The 23,304-nt window shown below is 49.2% G+C and overlaps 3 protein-coding genes across 3 annotated transcripts; 1 reads left to right on the top strand and 2 right to left on the bottom strand.

Annotated features, from left to right (window-relative positions):
* Positions 1-1,693: 1,693 nt before the first annotated feature.
* FSCN3 (fascin actin-bundling protein 3) lies at positions 1,694-11,546 on the bottom strand. The gene is made up of 7 exons (XM_005550681.3): positions 9,270-11,546; positions 7,510-8,206; positions 7,058-7,176; positions 4,916-5,075; positions 3,939-4,109; positions 3,094-3,299; positions 1,694-1,868 (listed from the first exon to the last, which is right to left on the bottom strand). Exons 1-6 carry the CDS (start codon positions 9,411-9,413, stop codon positions 3,094-3,096), a joined length of 1,497 nt encoding a protein of 498 aa, XP_005550738.2. The 5' UTR covers positions 9,414-11,546; the 3' UTR covers positions 1,694-1,868.
* A 15-nt stretch (positions 11,547-11,561) lies between these two features.
* Positions 11,562-14,828, bottom strand: ARF5 (ARF GTPase 5). The gene is made up of 6 exons (XM_015447255.2): positions 14,673-14,828; positions 14,074-14,154; positions 13,640-13,749; positions 13,103-13,174; positions 12,167-12,292; positions 11,562-12,045 (listed from the first exon to the last, which is right to left on the bottom strand). Exons 1-6 carry the CDS (start codon positions 14,737-14,739, stop codon positions 11,959-11,961), a joined length of 543 nt encoding a protein of 180 aa, XP_015302741.1. The 5' UTR covers positions 14,740-14,828; the 3' UTR covers positions 11,562-11,958.
* Positions 14,829-17,633: 2,805 nt separating this feature from the next.
* Positions 17,634-22,630, top strand: GCC1 (GRIP and coiled-coil domain containing 1). The gene is made up of 2 exons (XM_005550679.3): positions 17,634-19,069; positions 19,947-22,630. Exons 1-2 carry the CDS (start codon positions 18,038-18,040, stop codon positions 21,240-21,242), a joined length of 2,328 nt encoding a protein of 775 aa, XP_005550736.1. The 5' UTR covers positions 17,634-18,037; the 3' UTR covers positions 21,243-22,630.
* The last annotated feature ends 674 nt before the right edge of the window (positions 22,631-23,304 follow it).

Raw genomic sequence — 23,304 nt, 5'->3', positions numbered from 1 at the left:
AAACTTTATTGTCGTATTTTACGAAATCACCACAGCTACCCCAACCTTCAGCAACCACCACCTTGATCAGTCAGCAACCATCAACATAAAGGCAAGATCCTCCACTGGCAAAAAGATTATGACTCACTGAAGGTTCAAATGATCATTAGCCTTTTTTTTTTTTTTTGAGATGGAGTATCGCTCTTTTGCCCAGGTTGGAGTGTAATGGCACCATCTCAGCTCACTGCAACCTCTGCCTCCTGGGTTCAAGTGATTCTCTTGCCTCAGCCTCCCAAGTAGCTGGGGTTACAGGCATCTGCCACCACACCCAGCTAATTTTTTGTATTTTTAGTAGAGACGGGATTTCAACCATGTTGGCCAGGCTGGTTTTGAACTCCTGACCTTAAGTGATCTGCCTGCCTAGGTCTCCCTAATGCCTAACGTTAGGATTACAGGCGTGAGCCACTGCGCCCGGATGATCATTAGTATTTTTTAGCAATAAAATATTTTAAAATTAAGGTATGTACATTGTTTTTAAGACATAATGCTATTACATACTTAATAGACTACAGTATAGTGTAAGCATAATTTTTACATGTCTGGGGAAACCAAAAAATTTGTGTGACTTGTTTTATTGCCATATTTGTTTTATCACAGTGGTCTGGAACTGAACCCACAATATCTCTGAGGTATACTTGTATTTATTTTTATACTCATTTTCCACTTAAGGTAAGTGATTCTGGTTTTCCATTTTATGATAGTGAAAAAATATTCCTTTCTAAATAAATGTATTTAAGAGTCTATGTCAATAAGAACATTAATAGGGCAGATGGTAGGTAGATGAAGGCCAAAATCACAAAGACAGTGTAAGAATGACAGACATTTTGGAAATCCTGCTTTGATTGAAAGAATGGTGGACATTAGAGTTAGATTTGAGTCAGAAGTCTAGCTGTGTTGTGATTAGTCATGAGACCCTGGGCAAATAACTTTTGCTATCTGCGAAAGGTAAGAAGTCTGCCGGGTGTGGTGGCTCATGCCTATAATCCCAGGACTTTGGGAGGCCGAGGCGGGTGGATCACCTGAGGTCAAGAGTTCGAGACCAGGTTGGCCAACATGACGAAACCCTGTCTCTACTAAAAATACAACCAAGAAAAGTAGCTGGATGTGGTGGCAGGCGCCTGTAATCCCAGCTACTTGGGAGACTGAGGCAGGAGAATTGCTGGACCCCAGGAGGCGGAGGTTGCAGTGGGCCAAGATCATGCCACTGCCACTGCACTCCAGCCTGGGCGACTGAGCAAGAATTTGTCTCAAAAAAAAAAAAGTAAGAAGTGATGGAGGAAGTACCCACTTCACTGGAAAAAAGGTAATGATGGGTGGGCTAAGTTGGATAAATCGTGGTAGGAGGAGGTAAAGCGGCCTATACAGGCATAAGGTGTTATTACCATTATCCTGTGCCCACAGGATTAACAATCTTTCCTTTTTACCAAAAAGATATTTAAAGTCATAACTGGATTCTAAACCCTTCAGGGCAATGCTGGCTGCTCACGGGTTCACTGGAAAAAGTCTAGCAGTTCTGGACAGGGACAGGGAGGATCAGTGGAAGAACTGCTTGCCATTTGGTCTCTCCTGGATAGAACTTAGAGCAGCCTGGGGCCTCTGTTTCAACCCTCATCCAGACCCCTACTCTATACTGAGTCAGATGCACACAAGGATCTTGGGGGTGGCCTGTTGTGATGTATTGTTGCATAAAACAGGTGTTTTGCTAAACTGGGTAGGAAGAGTTGTAACAGATATTCTTCTCTTGGATCTTGACTCTGGGGTTCCTGTTCCATTTAGTGTAGTAGTTTTTCTTGGAGGATTTGGATTTTGGTAGGTGACATCCCATTGACCTGGAGAGGAAAGAGGAAATATAAATGGTCAGCAATCAAGTTAGTCATTTGCTGATCTCTGGCTTTTAGAATACTGGGTAAGATCCTGTGGGAGGAAAGAGAATAAAGTGATTTATCCCATTCTTGATGAGGGATCCACCCTAGATATATGTGAAGTTAACTTACAGGAAGAAGCTCTTGATTCCAGGTCTGCATGATGTCAAAAACAAAGCACTTTGCACAATAAGTCAGGAAAGTGAGGTCCATTAGGAAGGGACAGGACTAAGAGCAACAAGGTGCCCTGAAGAGTGTGAAAAGGGAATGATGGAAGGGAAGCAGCATGTTATAAAAGCAAACAGAGTGCAAATGAGATTGGATGTTAGAGATGAGATTGGATGGATGGATCTGGCAGCAGGAGGAGCCGTAGGCTTCGGGGGAGCCGTAGAAGCAGTGCTTCTGGAGAAAAGCCTGGAGCCAAGCGGTGGCAATGATAATTAAGAAGGAGCAAGCATGCAAGAGGCATTGTTAAAGAAGTAGCCAAGAATTTGCAGGGCTTGATGAAGGAAGTGAAAGAAAGAGTAGAGAGATGGTGCTGAGCTCTTGAGCCTGAGCATTTGGGAGGAGGAAATGCCCAAGATGGTCCTGGGAAAGGCAGGAAAACAGGATCACCTTAGGAAGGGAAGATGAGCAGGCTGATATCAACTATGTTGATTTTTAGGAACTGTCAGGATGAAGTCAAGTCAACTGTCTATCAGGAGGTTGGAGAGACATGACATTAGAGGTCAGGAGAAGGGTCGGAGCTGAGGACAAATATTCAAGAACTCCAGGGGTCCAAGAGGTAGGGATAGAAAGTGCAAAGGATAGAAAGCACATCTTTTTTTTACCTACATATATGATCAAAGTCGTCCATTTTCCCTAAAAAGAGAGTGAAATTCTGCATCTTAATGAAGATAGAGATGTACAAGAATACCTCACCCTGTCCCCTCCAGGCATGCTTGCAAGCCCACGAGTCAGTGTGGCATAGCAGTGGGAAACTGTCTCCCCTCTCTAGCAAACCCAGGTTTATAAGCTCTCAAGAAATGGCACAGATTTGGAATAAATGTCTGGAGTTGATCAAATTATGGGACAGACGTCAGCCTGGGAGTGCATTTTGGTCTTCCCATCATATGCCTCCCCACCCATCTCCCATCTCCTCTTGCCCCATGGCTTCTGCTCCCCTAGCCCCTTACCTCTTCTTCTCCCTTACCTAAAATTCCCAGATACACTCTTTGGTAATGTCTTCGCTGTCTGCCAACAGGGTGCCGCTTTGGTCGGCTCGCATGTAGAAGCCATTGGGGGCCAGTACGGTGAGTAAGTTGCTCCCCTGAAGCTCGATACAGAAGTTGAGGGCAAACTTGCCCCAAGGGCGAAAGGTACCAAAGGATGTTATTGACCAGAAGGATCCCCCCTGTGCTGGAGAAGGAAGAGCTCAGGTTGGTAGGCCATTCATAGGGGAGTCCTCCAGCAATCTAGCCTTGGAGGGGCTTCGTGGAGGCATGCCACCCTCCCCTGGCTGCCCCATCCTGCCTGCATTGGCAGGTCCTTCTTCGGAAATGCAGGAGGGCCAATAGGGATTCCACTGCTGTCTGTTCTGCCAACCCACCTGGGGCTTTGAAGTGTGAAAACAAACAGAGATCCTGTTTTTCCTTTTTTTTTTTTTTTTTTTTTTGAGATGGATTCTCGCTTTATGCCCAGGCTGGAATACAGTGGCGCAATCTCGGCTCACTGCAAACTCCGCCTGTGCCATTCCTCCTGCCTCAGCCTCCCGAGTAGCTGGCACTACAGGCGCCCACCACCACACCTGGCTAGTTTTTTGTATTTTTAGTAGAGATGGGGTTTCACCGTGTTAGCCAGGATGGTCTCGATCTCCTGACCTCATGATCCACCCGCCTCGGCCTCCCAAAGTGCTGGGATCACAGGCGTGAGCCACTGTGCCCGGCCTGTTTTTCCTTTTATAATGAGAGGCCCTGGGTGGCAGGCCCTGAAGTCTGAGCTGGGGCTAAGGCAGGGACTAGACTGTGAACTCTCAGGCGGGCAAGAGGAGCCACTCACCCTGGAAGTGGTAGATACCCTGTTGGCAGGGTAGTAGGTGAATGCGGTCGGGCTGATCCTGGTTGCACTGTATGAGGTCATGGCCTGATGAGGAGCCCACATAGCCATAACGACCTCGCAATACAAGGAAGGGGCGATTGGCAAATAAAATCCCAAATTCCTCATTTGGGCCTGAAAGAAATAGGAAGGATTATCTGGATGGGCTGCCTTTAGGTGTTTTTCCCAGTGGAAGCAGGAGTGGGGGACACTAATTGCAGAAGGGTGTGGTCAATATTTTAACACTGAATGAACACCTACTATGTGTCAGATCTTACACTAGGTGCTTGTGAAATGCTTGTGAGAGCACCTAGCACATGCGAAACCCAAGAAGCTTTAATATTCTTCCTTCCTTTGAGGTGTGTTGATGTGTTTAATCCTCACAACAATTCTGTGAGGCCGCAGAATTGTAGACAATGAAATGTCCATTTTTATAGACGACAAAACTGAGGCTCAAGGAGGTGCTTTGCTCAAGTGATGACAAAAATTCAGTGACTGAATGAGTACAGACCCAAATCTTCTGACCCCGACTCTAGTGTTTTATTTTTTTGTTTTTGTTTTTTTCCTTTTTTGAGATGGAGTCTCACTCTGTTGCCCAGGCTGGAGTGCAGTGACACGATCTTGGCTCACTGCAACCTCCACCTCCCAGGTTCAAGCGATTCTCCTGCCTCAGCCTCCTGAGTAGCTGGGGTTACAGGTATGCACCACCACGTCTGGCTAGTTTTTGTATTTTCAGTAGAGATGGGGTTTCACCATGTTGGTCAGGCTGGTCTCAAACTTCTAACCTTGTGATCCACCCACCTCAGCCTCCCATAGTGCTGGGATTACAAGCGTGAGCCACCACACCCGGCCTTCAGTGTTCTTTTTAACCATCATATTCCACCTCCCTCTAAAGTTCTCCGTGACTTGGAATCATCTGGCAGGAAGGCTGCTCCACTCACCTGGAAGGGTAGCATTGGCCATCAGCAGGCCATTGGGTGCAATGCCCAGGAAGCGCCCCCTGCAGGACTGCAGGATGATCCTGCCACAGTTCCAGTGCATTCGGAAGAACGTGTCAGACTCCAGGGGGTGCCCATCAGCCATCACTGCCCTGTGGCGCCTCTGGAAAGAATGTCAGGAACAGAGATGAGGAGTAAGGACCGACAATCTCAGCTTTCTAGGAATAAAACCAGTTTTATTCCTAGACTCTCTTTCCCACATCCCACCTATCAGCCTTTTTCATGCTCCCAGAGTTGATGAGAATCCTTTTGGAAGATGTACTGTGGCCTCAGCTCTCCCCGTTCCCCCAGTCTGTGCTGTCTCCCAGAGCACAGCATAAAAACTAGGTCAGGATATCACAGGGAGAGAAATAAACCTCAGTCTTGACTCCAAAATCATTTTGAAGTAGATCATAGGCATAAAAGTGAAAGGTAAACTATGAAACATCTAGAAGAATACATAAGAGAAGTTCTTTGCAAGTTTGGGGTAGGCAATGGTTTCTTGGGACAAGAAAAGCAGTAACCATTTTAAAAAACTGATAAACTGAACTTCACTGAAATTAAAAACTTGCTTCTCAAAAGAACCATTAAACAAATAAAAAGGCAAGCCCCAGGTTGGGAGAAAACTTTTGCAATACATATATTTGGCAAAGGACTTGGATTTAGAATACATAAAGAACTCTTACAACTCATTAATAAGACAAACAACCCAGTAACAAATAGCAAAGGATCTGAACAGATACGTTGCAGAGAAGATATACAAATGGCCAATGAGCACATGAAAATGGGCACGGTGGCTCATACCTGTTATCCCAGCACTTTGGGAGGCTGAGGTGGGCAGATCATGAGGTCAGGAGTTCGAGACCAGCCTGGCCAACGTAGTGAAACCCCATCTCTACTAAAAATACAAAAAATTAGCCGGGCACGGTTGTGCATGCTTGTAGTCCCAGCTACTCGGGAGGTTGAGGTAGAAGAATCTCTTGAACCCGGGAAGTGGAACTTGTGGTGAGCTGAGACTGAGCCATTGCACTCCAGTCCAGGTGACAGAGTGAGACTTTGCCTCAAAAAAAAAAAAAAATTCTAAACCTTACTAATTATAAGGTAAATATGAATTAAATCCATAAATTACGTACCCACTAGAGTGGCTAAAATAGAAAAGATAGATAATCCAAAAGCCGGCTTTACTGTTGGTGAGGATATGGAATTCTTAGAACCCTCACACATTATTGACAAGAATGTAAAATAGTATAGTCACTTTAGAAAACTGACATTTTCTTATAAAGTTAAGCACATATCTATTATACAACCTAGTAATTCCACTCCTACATATTTACCCAAGATAAATGAAAATGTATGTTCACAAAAAGACTTGTACATGAATGCTTATAGCAACTTTATTCCTAATAGCCCAGACTAGAAACAACCCAAGTGTTCATCAACAAGTGAATAGATAAACAAATCACATTTATGAGCAGCATTATAGAATACCATTCGGCAATAAAAAGGAATGAACTACTGATACACGAACATTATGAACGAATCTTAAAAACATTGTGCCAAGCAGAAGAAACATATGTACCATACATACTGTATGTTTCCATTTATCAGAAATGCTAAAGTAGGTAGGCAAATCTAATTCACAGAGACAGAACACAGATCAGTGGTAGCTGGGAGAGGGAGGGCAAGGGTGGAGGGAAACTGCAAAGAAACAAGAGGAAATTCTGTGGCGTTGAAAATATTCTCTCACTTGTGATATGCTTATGGCATGGTTGCATGGATGGATACATTTGTCAAAACTTACTGAATTTTACACTTAATAGGTGCATTTTATTTATAAAACATACATAATATGCATATTCGTATACAATATACATAATTTATACATATGTGTATTATATAATTTACATACATGCAAATTATACCTTAATACAGTTGATTTTTTTTTTTTTTAAAAAGGAGGCCCCATTGGGTAAAAATGAATGTTTATCGACACGTGCCTCCACAGCCCACATCATCCTCTCACCATTTGCCTTGAAAAAGAAGGAAGTCTAGGCAGGGAGAGCTCAGAGCTTAAGGTTTCTCTTGCTCAGGAAGCCAAGGTCTCACCTGGGCTAGGTAGTAGCCATTGGCTGAACGAAGCTGCACAGTGGGGCTCTCACTGTCACATTCAAACTGGAACAAGGACATTGGGGTTAAGCGCTCAGAAGCAGCACGCACCTCATCATCTGCAGAAGAAGCGCATGTCAGTAAAGCCTCACCCTCAGTCTTGGCCCCTTCTCCATGTTTTATGACCAGGGCTTCTGTCCCTCCTTTTTCCCTTCTCAACCTTCATCACTTTCTGTTGGACCATGGTAGGTCTGCACAAGACCCAGGCAACTTTCCCCTAAATCCCATACCCATGCTTTTCTGTCCTTCTCGACGGCACAAAAGATCCCCTTGGGACCCCAGGATCTTCCTTATTAGCAGACTCAAAAATCTATGCTGATCCCAAACACATTTTCCTCTTTTCAACAGCCAGCCCTTCCTCTCTCCACCGCTGTGTTGGGCCCAGCACTTACCGTAGATGACTGAAATGAACCGCCGAGTCTTTGACCTGAGTCTCACCCAGGTTGGGCAGTGCTGTAGGATGAACCACTCCTCACCCCTCACGGGGTTGCAACCCAGGCCCAAGAGCAGATGCGTGCCCTGTGGATATAACATGCCTCCTTCTCCATCACACAGTGCCACAAGCCCTCCAGGCCGCACTTGCATGTGAAAAGCTGTCTGTGATGAGGGTTGGGAGAACAGCCGGTCTACATGGGACAAAAAGTGGTGTGTAGAGGTCTCCAGGTGGTAGCATCCATCTCGAAAATGCAACAGGAAGCCACACTCCTCCAGGCAGGGAACTGCTGCATCCACCCAGATGCGGCCCATAGTGGGGTCAGCCCGGGCATAGCAGCGGTGGATGGGGCTGTAGAGGATCACGTGGACATGGAGGGCTGGTCGGGGGGTCCACATGTGGTAAGCTGAGAGGACCCGGGAAGTGCAAAACACGTCCTTGCCATTGGACTCCAGATAACGACCAGAAATTAGGCACTGGAGGGTCCACTTGCTGTTCCGGTGGAAACGCAATAGAAAGCACCCATGGTGGCTGGTCCTTGGGCGGCCATAACACATAGTGCCATCACACTCACACAGCAGGTAGAGGCCCTGCACACTCTTTAGTCGTACCACGGCCTGTGTCTCATGCTCATTGCTCACCAGGATCTCCCAGGTCTGGAGGCATCAGGAAGGAGAGGAGGGAAATCAGTGTCAACAAGTTACCAGACCAAGGAGCCCTGCAACTGTCATGGCTGGCATCATCCTGGCACCTTCATCAGCACCAACCACCTGCCCTTCCACATCAGCCCTGGTGTCTCCTTGCTGTCAGCTCTTCCACTTTCCCAATCTCCCCTCATCAAAAGATCTCTGGGCCCTTCCAACCCTGCAGCCAGATGGCAAGATCCAAAGATAAGTTCTTGATGTCCACCTCCTTCAGCTAACAGAAGGTAAACTTCCCTCCTTTCTTAATCCCGCTCTTCAATATCTAATTTTTAAAGAAATGCTTTGGTATAAGTCTTACTTTTTTCTTCCTCACTGTTGTCCACAGAGAGCACCCTTAGCCAATAACTCCATCCCCAAATGTTGCCTTCCAGCATAGCAAGACAGAAGCAAAAGCTCTTATAGGCAGGCCCTGGCTCCAGGGATGAAGATGGGAGCACGAACAGTTCAGATGCAACTGCCTGGTTCAGCTGTGATCAACCTTGTTATAAAAGGAAGAACTTCTCCCCTGCCTCACTCTGGCACCCATCCCAGAGGTGCCTACATTCCTCTCTAGAATGAAGACCAACACTGCTAGGGCTTCTGGAGTTCCCCTTTCTCAAACCACAACCAGAACAGAAACATAGGCTTTGCAATAACTCCACTGGTCCAACTTCCCCTGGATGCCCACAATTCTGCTTTCCCACCTGGGCTCTCCACTTCTCTTCTTTATGACACAACCACACTGTGCTGGGATGGGGAATAGGGGACAGTTAGAGCAGGACAAGGCAGCGAGGGCAAGGCTGAGGCTTCTTTTTGTGGAATAAGTTGAGAGGTGGGAGATGGGGCAATGGGGTCTGTGAACAAAAGCCTGGAGTAGAAAAGTCTCAGGGCTGGCAATGGCAGAACCTAGGAAAGTGATTAGGTTGAGAGTACATCCCACTTTCATATACAGGCAAGTGCATATACACACACACACACACACACAGACAGCTTGGCCACTCAGAAAACTGGTTACAGTATAGGTTTGCTTTGTCACCTGTCTCCTGCCCAAACTCTTCGCAGTTGCAGTGACTGTATTCTTGCATGCCTCAAAGGTGAGGTAAGTTCCTGCCCAGCTGATGAGCCCAACCCTTAGGTCCTCAGCCTTGGGATGTCTGTGTATCCACTCCATCTCATCCATGGGGCCGACACCACAGGTGATGACTCCGTCCGGCCCAGCCCTCCCCCCCGTAGTGAGGTTCCACAGGCCATAGGGCCTGTAGTACCCACCAGATGTTCCCAGAGAGAACTTCCCAGGCAGAGGCTGGCCTGGGGCCCAGCACCTCTGTGACCCGGGAGCATTGTGACTGTGAGGGCAGCCTCTTATCCCACTGTAGTGGGGAAAGGGCCCTTGCCCAGCAGCATTAATCCACGGCCTAGAGGAGGCGGGTCCAGAGCCTCCGGTGTTTGTCTTCCTATTCCCCTCTGGGCACCGAGGTAGGCTGAGCTGAGACCAGGATCTGGAACTTCAACCTGTGAATTTAGGCAAGTTTTCCCCTTTCTTTACCTCTGTTTCTCATTCTAACAACAGGATAGAAATCAACCTCTTTCCTCCCAAGGAAGTGGGTTCTGCCTGGCTTCCTTGCAGCTCAGGTATTTTGTTAAGTAAAAGATATCTAAGAAAAATCTATCAACTTTTATGGCCCTTAAGAGGATGAGGTCAAAATGTTCCAGATGTTGCTTTGCAGGGAGTATGAGGAAACCCTAGTTAATCAGCTGACATCAAATAACACATATTCATCACAAAGGCTGGCTCAGGACCTGGGTAAGGAGAAGTGCATAGGTGGAGAGAGCACCAAGCAGCCCTCCTCAACCCCAGCTGCTCTGCTGGTGGGTAGGACAGCTGACTGGGCAGACAGAGCTCCTGCAAGGATATCTTTCCCCTTCAAAGAATCTCCGAGTTATAGTCTCTTGGACTCACTTCCTGCAAAGCTTGAGGAGAAAACCCAGCTCAGAACCTGGAAAAAGTGACATGAAGGAAAAAGTGACATGAAGGAAAAAGTGACATGAAAGAAAAAGAAAGGCAAAAAGAAGTGATGATGAGTTCTGCCTAAGCCTGGCTAGGATTCAAGGAAAAATGGGCAGTCAATCACACTTGGAGAATAGGCCACTCTCCTGGTTCCTTTTTTTGAGACAGGGTCTTGCTCTGCTAGCTAGGTTGGAGTGCATCTCAGTTGACCGCAGCCTTGATCTCCCAAGCTCAAGTGATCCTCCTGCCTCAACCTCCTGAGGTGCTGGGACCACAGGTGTACACCTCCATGACCAGGTAATTTTTTATTTTTGTTTTTTTGTAGAGATGGGATCTTGCCATGTTGCCCAGGCTGGTCTTTAACTTCTGGGATCAAGCAATCCTCCTGCCTCAGCCTCCCAAACTGCTAGAATTACAGGCATGAGCCACAGTGCCCAGCCACCCCTGGTTCCTTACACCTGCTTTCCTATTCCCCATAGGTGGGGTCTTCCCAGGTAGCAAGAGTCTCAGTGGCGAGCAGCAAGGAACTACAAGCCCCAGACTCCACCCATGTTTTATAAAATAAGGATAATAGACTATTAGTGGCAGAATCCTCTGGGTAATTTTATTTTTTATTTTTTTGAGACGGAGTCTTGCACTGTCACCCTGGAGTGCAGTGGTGTGATCTCAACTCACTGCAAGCTCCGCCTCCTGGGTTCACGCCATTCTCCTGCCTCAGCCTCCCGAGTAGCTGGGACTACAGGCACCCACCACCGCGCCCGGCTAATTTTTTTGTATTTTTTTTTAATAGAGATGGGGTTTCACCGTGGTCTCAATCTTCTGACCTTGTGATCCACCCACCTCAGCCTCCCAGTGCTGGGATTACAGGTGTGAGCCACCGCGCCTGGCCTCCCCTGGGTAATTTTAAAGATTCATATTGTTGGGCATCAGACTAGTCCTGACGAATCACATTTTCTGAAATGTACCTCAGGATTCGCATTATTAACGCACATTCTCTCCCCCTCTAATTTTAATGTGCAAGGCAAACATTAAGAACTGCTCTAAGTAGCTACGAGAATGATGGGAAGAGTTACGTGGTTCATGGAACTATGAAGGGAGATCCTGTAATCTTCAGCAAAGGGTCCTTGGAGCTGGGAAGGAATGAGACTTCCACCACTGGAAACCCTACAGTATTTCCAGCCCAATAAGGAGGGAGAAGCTGAGCTGAGGTATGTGTGGGTGGGGTTGCCCTGCAGCCTTAGCTGCTTTGATCCTCTCCCATGTTCTCTCTTGGTACCCAGTAACCCAGTCTCCCCGTTGCAGGCTATAGACAACACCGTGTACAAACCACAGCAAATTTATTACTCAAGATCCAGTGCCACATTATAGCACCACCCGGAACCCTCACCTTCCCCCCCAACCTGGCCCCTAGAGTACACCCAAAACAGAAAAAAAAGGAAACCCAGATCCCTGCTCCTCCTCTGGAAGAGGGGGCCTTGGCCAGGAAGCCCCTTCCATAGGTCCCAGCAGGCAGGAGAGTGGACCCCTCTGTGCCCAGAGAGCAAGGCTCCAGGCTCCAACAACAGAGAGAACATGCAGGCAGGAGCAGGAGCAGAGGCCTGTGGCTGTGGGGGAGGAAGAGTGGGAGGAAAGGGCACTGCCTGAGGAGTCCGGGAGTCTGGTCATCCCGGGGATGCACGCAGGAGCTTCCGGGCATCAGGGGCCTGCCCCTGGCTGGTTAGCGCTTTGACAGCTCGTGGGACAGCCAGTCCAGACCATCATAGAGACCTGTGCCTTGGGTGGCACAGGTGGCCTGGACATACCACTGTGGGGAAAAGGAAAGAAAGAGGTCAGCAACCAGGAACAAAAGGGCCTTTATATCCCTGTCCCAGCCTGTGGCCTCCCTAAAGAGGCAGGATTCAGCACCAGGTGGGCAGGACCCTTACCGTGCGGCTGCGCAAGTGCTGTAGCCCCAGCTTGTCAGTCAGCTCGCTCACGGGCATGGCGTTGGGCATGTCTTGCTTGTTGGCAAATACCAGCAGCACTGCATCCCGCAGCTCGTCCTCCTGCAGCTGAGAGGGGAGAAGAGAAGATGGGACCCAGGCTGCGTCTTCTTTACTGTATGGGGAATTCCCTTTCTACCTCCTAGGATCTTGATTGGAAAAAAAAATATTGTGTAGTCTGCCACTGAAGACAAGACATAGTTATAAATGCGCTTGAGGTGACCTGAGCCATAAGTCCAGAAATGAAAGACCTTTTCCTAATTTGAGTACTTGCCTAGGCAAAATGACAACATTTCCAAATGGAAAAGGCAAGAATGTAAAATGTTTCTCTTTACCACATATAAGTCCCATTTCCCCTGCAACTTCTCAGACTCAGATGTAAAGACATGAGAATGCAGCTGGGCGCGGTGGCTCATGCCTGTAATCCCAGCACTTTGGGAGGCTGGGGCAGGTGGATCACCTGAGGTCGGGAGTTCGAGACCAGCCCGGCCAACATGGTGAAACCCTATCTCAGCTAAAAATACAAAAATTAGCTGGGCATGGCAGAAGGCGCCCATAATCCCAGCTACTCGGGAGGCTGAGGCAGGAGAATTGCTTGAACCCGGGAGGCAGAGGTTGAGCCGAGATTGTGCCTTTGCACTCCAGCCTGGGCAACAAGAGCAAAACACCATCTCAAAAAAAAAAAAAAAAAAAGACACGAGAATGCACAGAAAGTCAGTCCCATCCAAAACGGTGAGATACACAATGTATCTGTCCATAAAGAAAAACTTGTATTTCTGGTCTTCAATGCTTGTTGGGGGCTCCCTGACTTCTATAGCACTAGAGAGATCACTCTGTCCCCAACCTGAGGGTTCAGTTCCCAGGGCTCTGGGTACTTACCATCTTCTGGAGTTCATCAGCAGATTCTTGGACCCGCTCCCGGTCATTACTGTCCACCACAAAGATGAGGCCCTGGGCAAGAAGGAAGAAAGGAGAAGCAATCACTCCTGCCTGGGACATACTGTAGTGTGGCCCTTTCTCTTCTCTTGCCGTCTGTAATTGTGTCAATCCTTCTCATCTAGTAAACGCTACAGAAGTTTACAGAACTCCATAGAAGCTCTACAGAAGTCCCAGCACAAACTAGAGACCCCACCGCAAAGAAGTAGTAGTTTATCTAAAGAAGTGCAAGGAAATAAAGACATGTGATGAGGGCTAAATCAGGCAGCCTGGCCCCAGAATCCTGCTTCTAAAGAGAAGTTCAAGCTGGTGAAGACTAAGGTGAGCTCTGAAGAGTGAGTAGAGGGTAGCCAAACAGAGGGGGGAGAAGCGGGGAAGGGTTTTCTCCTTGGCCTGGGGGCCCAGCCCAGGCCAACAATTCTGTTCTCCCAGCCCTAACACCTTTTCCCGTGGGGTTAGAGTCCCCTCCCAACACTCCACCTGAGTGTTCTGGAAGTAGTGCCGCCACAGAGGCCGAATCTTGTCCTGGCCTCCCACGTCCCAGACTGTGAAACAGATGTTCTTATATTCCACTGTTTCTACATTGAAGCCTGCAGATAATTGGGAAAAAAAAATATGAGAAAAACTCCTGAAAGGAGGGAACTCACTGAAACTACTTAGATCTCAGCAGGGACACAAAACCAGAAGGCAATGATCAAGGCCCAGGGGAACAGAACCCCAGAACTGCCGGTCAACAGGGCGGGGCTAGGTCACATCCACCCCGCCTCCGGTATCCACGTAGAGATACCCTGACCCACTTCTCAAATAGCTGTATCTGGTGTCAGGGTCAGCTCCAGAAAAGTGGCAGAACTGGGAGCAGACCCCGAGAGGGCCCGCCGCGGCGCTCCCGCTCCCTGCTTCGTCCCCGGGCTCACCTATGGTTGGGATGGTGGTGACAATCTCCCCCAACTTCAGTTTGTACAGGATTGTGGTCTTGCCAGCCGCATCCAAGCCAACTGCAACGGAGAGGGGCACAGGGATGGAGATGGGAGCGAGGGAGCCCCCTAGAGACCAGGGAAAATGAAGAGGCCACAACAGCTGATGGTGACGGGGGCGGAGAGCGGGAGCGCCTCCAGGTGCGCGTCGTTATCTACCTTCGGGGCCTGGAGGGCAGTTGGGTGGCGTGAGCCAACTCCAAAGAGGGCGCGGCGCGGGAAAGGGCTGGGATGCAAGGGGCACGGGGGGTAGGCCGCGCTCCTTTTAAAAGTCGTCTCCAAGGGCGGAATCCTCCCTTCTTATCAGCCGGGCAGGGGCGGAGGGAGCTTCACCCCACCCAGGCCCGCAGCTCCGGGTGTCAGGCCCCGGGGTCGGCGCTGCAGACCGGGACCCGCCCGAGAGCTGAGGCCCCGGGGCGTTAGGAGGTGGGTGACTCGGGGCCAGAGCCCCAGGTGAGCGGGGCTGGAGGGACGCGGGGGCGGAAGGGCTGCGCCGGGGCCGGCGCCCCGGTCCGGGCCGCGCGCTCGATCTGCCTCACCCATGAGAATCCGCATCTGCTTCTTCCCGAAGATCCGCGAAAAGAGCGCGGACACGGTGAGGCCCATGGCGGGGCCCGGGGAGGGGGCGCGGGCACCGACGCGGGGTGCGGGCTGGAACTGGCCGGCCGCGGGGGGATGGGGCGCAGCAGCAGCAGGAGGAGGCTCCGCCACCGCCTCCGCGCGTCGCTGCCCTCCCGACGTCACCGCGGGCCCGCCCCCACCCGGGCCCCGCCCCCGGCTCTGGGCCCCGCCCCACCCCGGGCCTGGCTGCTGGGGAAGCCGAAGCTCCGCGAGTAGCCGCCTCTGGCCTGGGTCCCGCGCTGCCCTTATTTGGGAACGGGTCTGGGTCTCCAATGTGCCTGTCAGGCCTATGGCCGCCAAACCGGCAGCCCGAGCGCGGCTGAGGAAAGGCTTCATCGCTCCGCATCGGCCTCTGCCCCCATTTTCAGTGGCCGGCCGCTGGGCTTTGGTTTGTGGCGTCCAGGCCGCTAGGGCTCCGGTTTTAGCTCTTGGGAACCAGTAGCACTGAACGTGCGCACCACTCTCCTTTGGGGAGCGGAAGATGCGCTTAGGGGTCTTGGTCCTCCCTTTACCGCCTCATCTTCCACTGAGGATCTTGCGCGTAGGAGGTGGTCGTTTGAAGAGTGCGCCGGAGGTAGGGGTAGGTGCCCAAGTGCTAGCTAGCTTCCATGGTTCCTCAAAACGCCTACTTCGTAATTCCCAATCAGCGGAACCAGTGTAAGATTCCCGGCCTTGGGCGGCGTGGTCGCAGACCCACTCCTGGGCTGTTGAAGTCCACCTTCGCTTAGATCGCCCTGCGGGCCCCGCCTCTCAGTCCAGGCGCTGGCCGCTTTGCTGAAGGGCCTCATTTTGCCACAGACTGGTGGACCTGGCTTATTCTTGCACACCCATTCAGGATTTTGTGAGGATCTTGACTCCCTAGACCCAAAGAGCTTCACATGTCATTTCCCTGCCTCATTTTAGCATCTGAGAGGAGAATAGCAAAATAGGAATGAAATTCTTCTGCGGTGGAGACTGGCTCAATGCCATGCATTTAATATAGGCCTAACAAATGCTTGTTCAGTTGAACTGGACTGATAGATTCCCAATGGAGCAAGGGCAGGTGTTATGCCTACTCTGGGTTCCCAGTGGGCTTCTAGGATCAATTGTTTATGGACTCGAGGTAAACTGAGCTGGGAATAAAAAACCCTTCATTCATTCATTTGCTTTTTCAGCAGATATTTACTGTGCACCCACCACATGCCAGCACGTGGTTTCAGGCTTTAGTTCAAATCTTAATTCTGCCATTTCTTGAGGATTTGGCTTCAACACTCCTCATAACTCTTCTGTTATTTCGTCATCTATAAAAGGAGACTTGTTCTAACTTAAGGGGTTATGGTGAATATTAAAATGATGAGATAATGTGACTGAGTGTTATGTATAATACAGCTTGATGTTATTTGGGCCACTGAGAAACGGGGTCTGAACAGACCTCCAGGTCCTGCCCCATCCTGACCTGCAAAGTCTATACCAAGGACAGACTTTGGGAAACAGATAGGAGTGAGTGCATGACTTTCCTTTTTCCTTCAGTCATAGATTTGCATCACTAAGAAGGCTTTTATGAGGCTGAAGAGTACATTTTAGAGAGTTCCAATATAATAACAGAACTAGTGTTCACCAAGTTAGATCAATTCTACATTTAGCTCTTTTATCAGCCTCTTTGTTTCCATCTCTGTTGTCACTACCTTCTCTTCCCCCATGACTGAGTCTCCTCAGAGGTCTCCTTGCCCCTTGTTCCCTCCAACATGTCATACAAGTCTTGATGACATCCCACTGTTCAGATTAAAATCCATTTAGGGCCTTACTATAACCCAAGATAAAATTTAAATGCTGTAAGTTGAGCCCCTACCTATTGTGCCAGCCCCTCTGTTGTCATCTCCTTCACATACCCTAAGCTACTGAATGCTTTCTGGGTGAGTCAAACTCTGATACCCTACAGGTCTTTGCATTTTTTGCACCTACCTGGAATGCTAGTTTCCCTGATCTCTGGTTAGGTGGACAATCAGGACTCATTCTTAAAATCCCGAAGTATTATTCCCAAGAGCCTTCTATGCCTCACCTAGACAGGCCTCTTTCCTCTTAACTTTCATGCCACTTTGAATATACTCAGACATACTGGTGTGATAGCAGGACATATTTGTATATCTGGTTCCTCACTAGATTGTGAGCTCCCTGAGGGCAAGGTTGTGTCTCTTAATGGTGTTACCATCTAGCACAGCACGTGATATGTTGAGAATCAGACTGATTAGGATAGAACTCCTAAACTTACTAGCTGTGTGACCTTGGGCATGTTACGTATAACCTTTCTGCCTCATGTTTTCATATCTGTAAAATATTGCTAATGAGTATAGTGCTTACAAGAATTATTGTAAAGACTAAATAGCAAAACTCTTGTGAGCTTCTGGTATATAGCTGGCACTCAGGATAGACATGGCTATAGAGTGCCCTCCATAAATATTTGTTGAATCAACTCGGCAGAACTAAGGAAGGGTACTATTACGCTGTATGCCTACTAGGTACCAAGCACTGTGCTAGAGAGGAGTGCAGTTTTCGTGGTCTAAATGGGAGTCTTAATTGTTGCCTTTTAGGGATATGGGTCCTGAGCTCCCAAATCGTTGGATGTGTGGTTCACCTGGGTGTTTGTTAAGAATGCAGTGCGACGTTGCCCTCTGTCGCTCGCTGATCGTAGCCCGAGGTCAAGCTTGGGCGCCCTCACAAAACCAGTACCACTCTGGTGTCTTCGACTTTGCTGGCTTCACCCTTCCCAAACCTGTTGTTTGCCGCTCGCGGCCCCACTGCACATTCTCAGCGGGCCGATGTGGCCCCGCCTACCTCGCGCCCACTGGGGGCGGAGCCTGCGGCGCATCGCTGACGTCACTTCCAGCGGACACGGAAGCGCCGTTGTCGGCAGATGTAGTTAGGAAGTCGTGATGGGTCAGCGTAAGCCTCTGGCCGACGTGGGCCGAGGGGGCCGGCCCGGGCTGTTGTGACCCAGACGAGCGGAGAGTGCGGAGCGGCTTTTCGGCCAGCGCTGACGAGCCCTGGCAGTGCGCGCGCCTCTGGTGCCAGTGTCGCTCCGCCTCCGGGATAGAATCCGCCCCAGCCCTCTGGGCCTGGGACCCGGCGGCCGCTTTCTCCAGTCCTTCCCGCCGATCCGCATTAGGTCCGGGATAACTGGGTGGAGTAGGTGTGCGGCCCGCCGCCGGAGAGCCCGCTAGCTGTTTCTTTAAGCCCCCCCTGCGTCTTCGCGGCCCTCTCCCGTTCTGCCGGAAAGCTGACGTGGGGCAATCCGTTCAGAACCTCCATGGAGAAGTTTGGGATGAATTTCGGAGGCGGCCCGAGCAAGAAAGACTTGCTGGAGACTATAGAGACGCAGAAGAAGCAGCTTCTCCAGTATCAGGCACGGCTCAAGGATGTGGTCCGTGCCTATAAAAGCCTACTGAAGGAGAAAGAGGCGCTAGAGGCCAGCATCAAGGTGCTGTCGGTATCCCACGAGGCAGATGTGGGCCTCGTAGGTGTCCAGCTTCCAGGCCTCACATTTCCTGACTCTGTGGATGACCGGTGCTCCACTCACAGCGAGGATAGCACTGGGACCGCCACTAGCTTGGATACTGCGGCCAGTCTCACCAGCACCAAGGGTGAGTTTGGGGTAGAAGATGACAGACCGGCCCGGGGACCACCACCTCCAAAGTCCGAAGAGGCCAGTGGGTCCGAAAGTGGCGTTAGCAGTAGCAGTGGGGATGGACCATTTGCAGTTGGGGAGGTGGACAAAAGACTGCACCAACTGAAGACTCAGTTGGCTACTTTGACTAGTTCTTTGGCCACAGTCACTCAGGAGAAGTCCCGCATGGAGGCTTCTTACGTGGCTGACAAGAAGAAGATGAAACAGGACTTAGAGGATGCCAGTAACAAGGCGGAGGAGGAGAGGGCCCGCCTGGAGGGAGAATTGAAGGGGCTGCAGGAGCAAATAGCAGAAACCAAAGCCCGGCTTATCACACAGCAGCATGATCGGGCCCAAGAGCAGAGTGACCATGCCTTGATGCTGCGTGAGCTCCAGAAGCTGCTGCAGGAGGAGAGGACCCAGCGCCAGGACTTGGAGCTTAGGTTAGAAGAGACCCGAGAAGCCCTGGCAGGACGAGCATATGCAGCTGAACAGATGGAAGGATTTGAACTGCAGACCAAGCAGCTGACCCGTGAGGTGGAGGAGCTGAAAAGTGAACTGCAGGTCATTCGAGATGAGAAGAATCAGCCAGACCCCCGGCTGCAAGAACTTCAGGAAGAGGCTGCCCGCCTTAAGAGCCATTTCCAGGCTCAGTTACAGCAGGAAATGAGAAAGGTAATTATCCACATCTTTTTCAAACATCAGTCATTGACCTGAAGTGAGAACTATTAGGGTTTTTTTCCTCCTTTGCTAGTTAGAGCTAAGTGTCTACAGTGTCATTTTTGATGCTGCCTGAGAAGTTCCACTAGAGAACCTGGGAAGTCCTTTTCTATGTGGTGTTGACGTGTGTGCTTCCAGGAGGATGTGGAGCTTCTCAGTGGAGGCTGGGTTGAAGCCAGACAGCTCTGCACTTCTGGGCATTGGCATCTTACCAGCTGTGGTCTATGAAACAGTATAGCAGCATCTGTACAGTAAAAGGTAATGTGTCCAGTAAAAGGTAGTGTGTCCAAATGTTCTGTTGGTATGTGCTTCTAGGGAGGGTGGCTGAAGGCAAAGGGGATTTTCTCAGAAGTAACCTCTTGTCATTGCCTTTACTCGAGATTTACCTGTTTTGGAGAAGTGCTATACCAGAACAGGTATTGAAAGGGTGCCTCCTTTCAATGTGGAGAGGGAAATCCGGCTCAGTTTTGAACTTCCAGGAATATTGGATAAGGAAAAGAATGTTGTATGATTTCTTAATAGGATTTGAGGAAGCACCAGAAAAACAACAGTAACACACATTACATGTGAGTTAGGTGGAAAGCAGAACAATAGCAGATATACCAAGGTGCTTAATATTGTTCGGTATATGTGTTTTGCAGAACCCAAGCAGGTAATAGGAACTTTTGTTAGCTCCTGAAGCAACCGAAAAATCCCTAGTTCACATTCTTGCCAGGCCATCCCAAACCTGTGACCCTTTTGCTCCCCTCTCCTTCGAAACCAGGAACTGGTTTCTCGAAGTTTGCTGTGGGGCTTTTGTGGATGCATTTTTGTCTGTTCCCTTGTTTTCCAGACAGCTCTTGCAGAGGATCAACTCCGTCAGCAATCTCAGGTGGAAGAACAGAGGGTGGCAGCCCTGGAAAATCAAATATCCGAGGTGTCTGAGCTGCTAGGCACCTATGAGAAAGCCAAGCAGAAGGACCAGCTGGCCATTCAAAAGCTGAAGGAGCGCATTCTGCAGCTGGACCTGGAGAACAAGACACTGGCTCTAGCAGCCTCCAGCAGGTCCCCTTTAGACAGCCATGGAGAGGAGTCCAGTCTGGATGTCAATGTCCTGAAGGATAAGATGGAGAGGCTGAAGAGGTTGCTGCAGGTTGCAGCCAGGAAAAGCCAGGTGACCCTGGATGTGGAGAAGCTCTGTGACCTGGAGATAATGCCTAGCTCGGAGGCTGCTGATGGGGAGAAGGCTACTGCACTCTATTACCAACAGGAGCTGAAACAGCTGAAGGAAGAGTTTGAGAGGTACAAGATGAGGGCCCAGGTCGTCCTCAAAAGCAAGAATACCAAAGATGGTAACCTGGGAAGGGAACTAGAGGCAGCCCAGGAGCAGCTTGCAGAGCTGAAGGAGAAGTATATCTCCCTGCGGCTCTCCTGTGAGGAGCTGGAACAACAACACCAGCAGGAGGCTGAAGACTGGAAGCAGGAGCTGGCCCGGCTGCAGCAGCTCCACCGGCAGGAGCTGGAGCGGTGCCAGCTGGACTTCAGGGACCGCACACTGAAACTGGAGGAGGAGCTGCACAAGCAGCGGGATCGTGCCCTGGCTGTTCTCACTGAGAAGGACTTGGAACTGGAGCAACTGCGTTCTGTGGCCTTGGCCTCTGGGCTGCCAGGACGCAGAAGTCCTGTGGGTGGTGGTGGTCCTGGGGACCCAGCTGACACATCATCCTCTGATAGCCTGACCCAAGCATTACAACTTGCAGCGGCCAATGAACCCACTTTCTTTCTGTATGCTGAGCAGCTGGCCCGCAAGGAGGTGGAGATCACATCACTGCGGAAGCAGAAGCACAGGCTGGAGGTCGAGGTGCATCAGCTGCAGGATCGGCTGCTGGAGGAGGGCGAACGGCATCGCGAGGAGGTTGCAACCCTGCAAAGCCACATCGAAAAGAACATCAGGGATCAGAGCAGAGAGGGAGCCAATCTGGAGTACCTCAAGAACATCATCTACCGCTTCCTAACCTTACCTGACTCCCTGGGCCGCCAGCAGACTCTCACAGCCATACTGACTATCTTGCACTTCAGTCCGGAGGAGAAACAAGTGATAATGCGACTCCCAGCCAGTGCCAGCTGGTGGCCTTCTGGCAAGAGATGATGCCGTTTTCACGAACTCCTGGAATTTCTGTGCCTCTTTTATGTGGGAAAGGGCGGGTTCTGGTTTCTGCTGCCCCTTCTCTTACATTATCATTTATTTCTTCACTGTGTTGAGCTGGGAGGAGTCTTTAATGTGGGATGGGATTTTCTGCCAAATGCCATTAATGCTGCTTTATCCTTAGGCCCTAGAGATAACTGAAAGTGCTGGGGCAGTATCTTCTGATGGTGTGCATGTGAGGAGAAGATGAGGTTAGGACTGAGAAGTGCAAAAGTTGGAACAGTGGTAAGGCTGTTTTAAAATAAGATGTTTTGTTTTAATAATATGCTCCTGGCACAAAGCTAGGAGTAAATGTGACTCCAAAGGGAGTTCAGTTAATCTCTGAAATGCACAAAACCCAGCTATTTTCTCCCTCTCATCACAATCTGAGTCTGGTCCATTGCTGCCCCAATTCTCTGGGGACATAAAGCCAGGCTGGAAAGGGACCAGAAAGTTTGAAATAGTGCCACATCATCCACTAGTCCCAAGGGCTAAGGAATAGTGAGTTTATTCTGGAAGGAACTGGGAAGCTTAGTCTAGTTAGGGCCTGGGAATGACCTATGCAATCACACTGCTTATGACCATCCTAGAGAGGGCCCTGAGTACCAGCTTGATCTTAGGGTGTTCCTGAGTAACCTGCTTTTGGCCTGGATAGGGTTAAAATAGACCTCTCTTGCCTATCCCTGCCTTAACCTGTCTGCGTGAGGTTGGCCTGAGATTGTGAGTCAACGACTTTGCTGTCTTTTCCTCAGTGTTGAACTTTCATTAAGAAATAAAGTCCTAGCTTTTTACAGAGAGGGGTCCAAATGGCGAACATTCATCCTGCCTGGATAAAAGGAATTAGCTCAGAATTGGCCCCTAGCTTTTCTGCTTTTGTAGGGACAGCAAAAGGGGAAAACTTGCTGCAGAAAATTCCAAAAGATTGCTATAGCTGTCACAGGGAAGTTGTAAAGATCAGCTAAAGTTGGGTTGGGGTGCTTTCTGCCCAGTGGGTCTTGGCATAAGTAGATTAATCCTGCTCTTATAAGGAAAGGCAGCTTATTCAGGCAGTCTGGAAAGGGGGTTCTCAGAAAACTCAGTTTCTCTGTTCCTTCTTTTCTCTCATCTACTCTTACTGGTTTTAGAGGTCTTTGGACTCTAAAGACCAATGTTTGGCCACTAACTAGACTAATATGTGTCTCTCTGTGATTTCATCATAGAGGTCTGTTTTGTGAGGGTTTGGGGTGCAGAAAACTTTGATTAAATCTTCTTAATGGGAGGCTGGGTGACCTGGATTATCTACAGTGAGCAGACTTAAATGAACAGAAGTTTATGTGTCCAAATGATGGAATCATTAAACCTGAGTGACTTGACCTGTGTGGTTCCTTAATGGTATCTATATATCTAGACAAAAATAGATTGTGAATGTAAATGGTGAATGAAAAGGATGGAAATGATGTTTTCATATGTTAATCCATGAGCTTGAATCCAGGGAGGAAACCTCAGTGCTTTAACCGTCTTAGTTATAACACGTATTTCTTAGCCTGGAATTGTGTGTGTATGTGTTTGTGTGTGGCCACCTATGCTGGAAAATGCTTTCTTACGGGTTTAGTGGGCAGGCTTAAAACTTCCATAATTACACTTCAAACTCTATAAATAATCTTTATGAATGCTTTATTATCCTTAAAATCCGAATTCATAGTATCCTGAAAAAGTGTCTCAGGACATCAAGCTAAACTAAAAAATAGTAATAAACTTGCCTAATTTTCTTACTTTATTCTCTCTAAATGTAGGATGTCTTGTAATTGCTATTTCTAGGTTGCTGTGGACAGAGTAGAAAGATCCATAGTCACAGTTGCTTTCCTAGGACTAATAATCCCTGTGCTTTTGACTATTGAGAAGATACCAAACAGGAAAAGAAGCAAATCAATTTCTGATTAATAATTTTAAGAATCTGGAGATACATAAAGCTGTGAGGGCTCCCAACTGAAACGAAAAGACTCCCTTCCTACCCTTGACACAGCTTAGAAACAGACAAAATCAATGC

This window comes from Macaca fascicularis, chromosome 3 (assembly GCF_037993035.2).
Source record: "Macaca fascicularis isolate 582-1 chromosome 3, T2T-MFA8v1.1".
Lineage (NCBI taxonomy): Eukaryota > Metazoa > Chordata > Mammalia > Primates > Cercopithecidae > Macaca > Macaca fascicularis.
Note: the sequence above shows the minus strand (reverse complement) of the source record. Positions and strands in the feature narration are given on the sequence as shown.

Excerpts from the sequence above, each read along its gene's own strand:
- FSCN3 (XM_005550681.3), bottom strand. The coding sequence starts at position 9,413 with ATGGATGAGATGGAGTGGATACACAGACATCCCAAGGCTGAGGACCTA. Across the intron at positions 8,207-9,269 it reads AGAGTTTGGGCAGGAGACAG|ACCTGGGAGATCCTGGTGAG; the intron begins GTGACAAAGCAA and ends TGATGCCTCCAG. Across the intron at positions 3,300-3,938 it reads GGGTATCTACCACTTCCAGG|CACAGGGGGGATCCTTCTGG; the intron begins GTGAGTGGCTCC and ends TTCCTTCTCCAG.
- ARF5 (XM_015447255.2), bottom strand. The coding sequence starts at position 14,739 with ATGGGCCTCACCGTGTCCGCGCTCTTTTCGCGGATCTTCGGGAAGAAG. Across the intron at positions 14,155-14,672 it reads GCAGATGCGGATTCTCATGG|TTGGCTTGGATGCGGCTGGC; the intron begins GTGAGGCAGATC and ends TCTCCGTTGCAG. Across the intron at positions 12,293-13,102 it reads CTGATGAACTCCAGAAGATG|CTGCAGGAGGACGAGCTGCG; the intron begins GTAAGTACCCAG and ends CTCCCCTCTCAG.
- GCC1 (XM_005550679.3), top strand. The coding sequence starts at position 18,038 with ATGGAGAAGTTTGGGATGAATTTCGGAGGCGGCCCGAGCAAGAAAGAC. Across the intron at positions 19,070-19,946 it reads TACAGCAGGAAATGAGAAAG|ACAGCTCTTGCAGAGGATCA; the intron begins GTAATTATCCAC and ends CTTGTTTTCCAG.